The 6,724-nt window shown below is 54.9% G+C and overlaps 1 protein-coding gene across 1 annotated transcript; it reads left to right on the forward strand.

Moving 5' to 3' along the window:
- Positions 1-277: 277 nt before the first annotated feature.
- On the forward strand, positions 278-6,575 carry nphp3 (nephronophthisis 3; the record flags this gene model as incomplete). Its single annotated transcript, XM_084490564.1, has 10 exons — positions 278-414; positions 722-1,118; positions 1,934-2,059; positions 2,187-2,337; positions 3,379-3,531; positions 4,245-4,378; positions 5,208-5,368; positions 5,566-5,722; positions 6,135-6,209; positions 6,318-6,575. Exons 2-10 carry the CDS (start codon positions 795-797, stop codon positions 6,573-6,575), a joined length of 1,539 nt encoding a protein of 512 aa, XP_084346690.1. The 5' UTR covers positions 278-414; positions 722-794.
- Between the last annotated feature and the right edge of the window lie 149 nt (positions 6,576-6,724).

Here is a 6,724-nt window from a genome sequence, read left to right on the forward strand (position 1 = left end):
TTGTTACGAACTTATTATAGTCTACGGGTAGTTCTAACATTGAGTCTTACGTAAGAGAGGTAAAAGTGAAGAAAAGCTCATAGCTACATCTCGCCTGGAACAGGCGAGATGTAATATATTTAATAATATATGTAATACATTTATGTAATATATTTATATATTGCGTTTAGTTCGGTCGACCCCCGTAATAATAACCACCATATCTCCGCCCCAATTTGTCGGAAAACCGCCCAATCTGGCAACACTGGTCTGAACACTGACGGGCCACCGTAGGGCGCTCTGTTACCAAGGCAGCAGGACGGAGCCAGGAGGGACCGTGTGAGTACACTTTAGAGTTGGAACGCACCCGCTGTGTTATGTTGACTGCGGTAGACTCCTGCTGAGTGGGTTCCCCACCGCCCCAGTGATGTTCAGGTGAGGTCGCGTTAAACTTAAGTCTTAATAAAACAACAACTCCTAAGTTGTCAAGCCACCCCGACAGTTTCAATGTTTTTTTTTTTTCCCCCATTGTGTGTTAAAAAAAGTTACAAAAAGTTGTGTGACAAAAGTCAAAGCAGCTTGTGGCCGCTAGTGGCTAAAGTGTCTTATTCAGTGTGATCGGTTGTCTATTAAGTGGTTATAACTTGGACAAGGTGTCTCTCTCTCTCTCTCTCTGCCCCGCAGACAGACCCACCCGGAGACAGGGTGTGTAACGCTGCGCTGTGTTGTTTTTTGTGTTTAGGCTCTCGAGAAGTCCGGGGGAGATGGTGTACGTCTCCCAGCACTGAGACCCCCCCCCCCCGTCGGAGGGCACCATGGGCACCGCCTCGTCCCTGGTCAGTCCCGGCGAGGTGATCGAGGACGGCTACGGGGGCGAGGGCGGAGAAGCCTGCGTGATCCCCGTGGAGGTGAAGCCGAAAGCCCGCCTGCTGAGGAGCTCCTTCCGCCGGGGTCCCCGGGTGATCGGGGCCAGCTTCAAGTCCACGGGCTCCGTGGACCTGGAGTACGCGGCCGAGTACGAGCGGCTGCGGAAGGAGTACGAGATCTTCCGCGTGAGCAAGAACAACGAGATCTCCTCCATGCAGAAGAAGGAGGCGAAGCTGGACGATGAGAACAAGAGGCTCCGGGCGGAGCTGCAGGTAAGGCGGTTCCCAGAGATGAGAAGAAGGATGGAAGATGAGGAAAAAGATAGCATAGGATAAGTGTGCATACTTAGTGCCTTTAAGACAAAGGATGTAAATTGATAACTCAAGATTATAGAGGGAAGGGAAAAAATAGAATAGGATAAGGGGTTGCTGATGTGTTGTGTATCTGATGTTGTTGTGCATCTAATATTGTTGTGTATCTGTCTGTAACATGTTGTGTAGTTTTGTTGAAGACCATGGAGACAAGGTGCATAATGTTGTGTTGTGTTGTGTAAGCTCTACAGAAGACACAGTGTATAACGTCGTGTTGTGTTGTGTTGTGTTGTGTTGTGTTGTGTAGGCCCTACAGAAGACCCAGTGTACAACATTGTGTTGTGTTGTGTAGGCTCTCCAGACCTACCAGGAGACAGGGCGTATAACTTTGTGTTATGTTGTGTTGTGTAGGCTCTACAGAGGGCACAGTGTATAACGTTGTGTTATGTTGTGTTGTGTAGGCTCTACAGAGGGCACAGTGTATAACGTTGTGTTGTGTTGTGTTCTGTGGGCTCTACAGAGGACGCAGTGTATAATGTTGTGTTGTGTTGTGTTGTGTAGGCCCTACAGAAGACCCAGTGTACAACGTTGTGTTGTGTTGTGTTGTGTAGGCCCTACAGAAGACCCAGTGTACAACGTTGTGTTATGTTGTGTTGTGTAGGCCCTACAGAAGACCCAGTGTACAACGTTGTGTTGTGTTGTGTTGGGTTGTGTTGTGTTGTGTAGGCCCTACAGAAGACCCAGTGTACAACGTTGTGTTGTGTTGTGTTGTGTAGGCCCTACAGAAGACCTACCAGAAGATCCTGCGGGAGCGGGAGGGGGCTCTGGAGGCCAAGTACCAGGCCATGGAGCGAGCCTCCACCTTCGAACACGACCGGGACAAAGTCAAGCGGCAGTTTAAAGTAAACACGCCCCCTGGTGTCGCTCCGTCACCAGCCCCCTGTACCACACACACCCACCCTGGCTCCAGCTCTGTGACCGTGGGCCCACACCCCCGCTAACCCCACCTCACCCCCGCTCACCTGGCAGATCTTCAGGGAGACCAAGGAGAAGGAGATCCAGGACCTGCTGAGGGCCAAGCGGGAGCTGGAGGCCAAGCTGCAGCAGCTGCAGGCCCAGGGCATCCAGGTGTACCACCCCGACGACTCGGACTCTGACGACAACCGGCCCACCGTCACACGTAAGGACCCTAACTAACCCTCACTAACACTAACTAACCCTCACTAACACTAACTAACCCTCACTAACACTAACTAACCCTCACTAACACTAACTAACCCTCACTAACACTAACTAACACTAACTAACACTAACTAATGCTAACTAACCCTCACTAACACTAACTAACACTAACTAACGCTAACTAACCCTCACTAACACTAACTAACACTAACTAACCCTCACTAACACTAACTAACCCTCACTAACACTAACTAACACTAACTAACGCTAACTAACCCTCACTAACACTAACTGACACTAACTAACGCTAACTAACCCTCACTAACGCTAACTGACCCTCACTAACACTAACTAACGCTAACTAACCCTCACTAACGCTAACTGACCCTCACTAACACTAACTAACACTAACTAACCCTCACTGACCTTCACTAACGCTAACTGACCCTCACTAACCCTAACTAACCCTCACTAACACTAACTGACCCTCACTAACACTAACTAACCCTCACTAACGCTAACTGACCCTCGCTAACCCTCACTGACCCTCACTAACATCCAGGTGTACCACCCCGTCGGCTTGGACGACAACAAACCACCTGATCTTACGTCACACGTAAGACCATTACCCTAACTAACCCTAACTAACCCTGACCATAACTAACCCTGACCCTCACTAACCCTGACCCTCACTAACTAACCCTGAACCTTACTAACCCTGAACATAACTAACTAACCCTGACCATAGCTAACTAACCCTGACCCTCACTAACCCTGACCCTAACTAACTAACCCTGAACCTTACTAACCCTGACCATAGCTAACTAACCCTGAACCTAACTAACCCTGATCATAACTAACTAACCCTGAACCTAACTAACCCTGATCATAACTAACTAGTTAGTAACTAACATAAGTAGTATAATAACTAGTGTGTGTGTGTCTGTGTGTGTCTGTGTGTGTGTGTGTCTGTCTGTGTGTGTGTGCGCGCGTGTGCGTGCATGCGTGCATGCGTGTGTGTGTGTGTGTGTGCATGCAGCTGCCGGCACCCAGTGTGAGTCGTGGGTGGGCGGGCCCCTGGGCAGTGAGCCGTCCATGGGCAGCATGATGCAGCTGCAGCAGACCCTGCGGGGCCCGGAGATGGCCCACAGCCTGATCGACGTGGAGGGGCCCTTCGCCAACGTCAGCAGAGGTAGGGGGGCGGTAGTGAGCCTGGTAGTGAGGCTACCAGGCTTCTAAAGGCATGGACGTGTGTGTGTGGTAACGTGTGTGGTATAACATACATGTGTACATGAGGCTGCACCAGGCTTCTAAAGGCATGGACGTGTGTGTGTGTGTGTGTGTGTGTGCGTGTGTGTACTAACGTACATATGTGTGTGTTGTATCGTACATATATGCGTGTGTGTGTGTGTGTGTGTGCTTATGGTAACATACGTGTGTGTGTGTGTGTGTGTGTGTTGTAACATATGTGTGTGTGTGTGTGTGTGTGTGTGTGTGTTTTGTAACGTGTGTGTGTGTGTGTGTGTGTGTTGTAACGTATGTGTGTGTGTGTGTGTGTGTGTGCGTGTGTGTGTTGTAACGTATGTGTGTGTGTGTGTGTGTGTGTGTGTGTTGTATCGTACATATATGCGCGTGTGTGTGTGTGTGCTTATGGTAACATACGTGTGTGTGTGTGTGTGTGTTGTAACGTATGTGTGTGTGTGTGTGTGTGTGTGTGTGTGTGTGTTTTGTAACGTGTGTGTGTGTGTGTGTGTGTGTTGTATCGTACATATATGCGTGTGTGTGTGTGTGTGTGTGTGCTTATGGTAACATACGTGTGTGTGTGTGTGTGTGTGTGTTGTAACGTGTGTGTGTGTGTGTGTGTGTGTGTGTGTGTGTGTGTGTGTGTGTGTGTGTGTGTGTCAGACGACTGGGAGGCGGCGGTGGCCAGCCTCCTGCTGGTCTCCCCTCACGTCTCCCAGGCTCTGAGCAGCAACACGGTGCGCTGCTACCTCATCTCCTCCGCGGACACCCAGGAGGAGCTGCACGTCTTCACGCAGGTACCTCCTGCTCCCCATCGTCTCTCCCCACCTCCTCCTCCTCCTCCTCATCATCTCTCCCCACCTCCTCCTCCTCCTCCTCCTCCTCCTCATCTCTCCCCACCTCCTCCTCCTCCTCCTCATCTCTCCCCACCTCCTCCTTCTCCTCACTCATCATCTCTCCCCTCCTCAATCCTCGTCATCTCTCCCCACCTCCTCCTCTCTCCTCTCTCATCACCTCATCTGCTCCTCACTCCTCATCTCCTGACTCCCCATCTCCTGGTCTCTCCACCTCACTCCCCATCTGCTGGTCTCTCCTCCTCCTCCTCCTCCTCCTCCTCCTCCTCCTCCTCCTCCAACACAAGGTCCTACCTTGTGTTGGAGGAGGAGGAGGACACAAGGACTGTTGGAGGAGCTGCTGTGTGTGATGCGGGTGGAGACCCCGGGGCTCAGACCGTGACGGGCCTGCTGTGTGGGGTGGTGGGTGGAGGCCCCCGGGGCTCAGACCGTGACGGGCCTGGTGTGTGGGGTGGTGGGTGGAGGCCCCCGGGGCTCAGACTGTGACGGGCCTGGTGTGTGGGGTGGTGGGTGGAGGCCCCCGGGGCTCAGACCGTGACGGCCTGGTGTGTGGGGTGGTGGGTGGAGGCCCCCCGGGGCTCAGACTGTGACGGGCCTGGTGTGTGGGGTGGTGGGTGGAGGCCCCCGGGGCTCAGACTGTGACGGCCTGGTGTGTGGGGTGGTGGGTGGAGGCCCCCCGGGGCTCAGACTGTGACGGGCCTGGTGTGTGGGGTGGTGGGTGGAGGCCCCCCGGGGCTCAGACCGTGACGGTTCCCGCTGTGTGGTGTTGCAGACGTACTCCAGCCGGCTGCAGCGGCTCTGCGAGGCCAGGGGCCACTTCTACCTCAACGTCAGCTTCCCCGAGGAGCACGCCGCCTCCTTCTCCCTGGAGCGCCGGCAGGAGATGGAGAAGAGCTCCGTGTGTGTCCTGCTCCTCAAGTCGTCCCTCGGCAGGTACGTGCCACGCCCCCCCCCCCCCACACGCTCCACATGAGGTCGCGACCCCTCCCCGGCCGGGGGTGTCCTGACAGCCGCGTGTCCCGTGTCCCGTGTGTGTGTGTGTGTGTGTGTGTGTGTGTGTGTGTGTGTGTGTGTGTGTGTGTGTGTGTGTGTGTGTGTGTGTGTGTGTGTGTGTGTGTGTGTGTGTGTAGCTCGGCGGTGGAGGACGCGGAGGAGGCGTTCGTGAGGAACCCGGACGGGCGCCCCCTGGTGGTGTACCTCCGTACCGAGGGGGGCCAGGCCCTGCCGGAGCCCACCAGGCTGCTGCTGGAGAGGGTCAACGCCGCCGACACGGCCGCCAAGGTCCAGGTGAGCGGACGGTGATCACGGTGACGACGGTGGAGGGTGATCACGGTGACGTCATGGTGGTCGCCATGGTGACATCGTGATGGTGACGTCGTGACGGTGGAGGGTGATCATACTGACGTCACGGTGGTCGTCATGGCGACATCATGGTGGTCGTCATGGTGACATTACGATGGTGGTCGGGTCGTCATGGTGACATCACGACGGTGGAGGGGGATCACGGTGACGTCACGGTGGTCGTCATGGTGACATCATGACGGTGGAGGGTGATCACACTGACGTCACGGTGGTCGTCACGGCGACATCGTGGTGGTCGTCATGGTGACATCACGACGGTGGAGGGTGATCACCCTGACGTCACGGCGGTCGTCACGGCGACATCACCGTGACGACCACCGCTGTGTGTGTGCTCCAGGTGGTGGACCACAGCGGCTCCGCAGAGGAAGGAGCAGCCATGATCTTCTCTCAGCTGGAGAAGGTCATCAAACAGGTAGAGGCGTCCTGCACCCCCTCTCACCCTCAAAGCCCCTCACGACAAACCACCACCCCAGGGTCCTGAAGAGGGCGTTGTCCCCCCCCCCCCCCTGCCGTCCCCCAGGAGCTGCTAGGTCTGGAGGGGGCCGAGGCGGACGCTAAGGACTCCGGGGCGGAGGAGTGTGCCGACGAGGACTGGGGCGACGTGCTGTGGGACCTCCACGACGAGCAGGAGCAGTGTGAGGCCTTCCAGCAGGCCTGCTGCACCTCCTCCCCGCTGGGCCTGCAGAAGGTCAGCCCGTGTGCTCCTCCTCCGGGAGACCCTTCCATGTTCTCCTCCCCCTCCTCCTCCTCCTCCTCCTCCTCCTCCTCCTCCTCCTGAGACTAGGTCCCATGTTCTCCTCTAGGAAATGCTCCTCCTTCCTTCCCTTCCATTCTTGTACACACTTCTCTGGACCGCTTGGATGATTCTTAGTCATTTTGATTTCTCTCTCTTCAGTATCTAGAGCGTCTGAATGTCTCTCTCTCTTC

This window comes from Micromesistius poutassou, assembly GCF_964030765.1.
Source record: "Micromesistius poutassou genome assembly, contig: SCAFFOLD_5414, whole genome shotgun sequence".
In the NCBI taxonomy this organism is placed as follows: domain Eukaryota; kingdom Metazoa; phylum Chordata; class Actinopteri; order Gadiformes; family Gadidae; genus Micromesistius; species Micromesistius poutassou.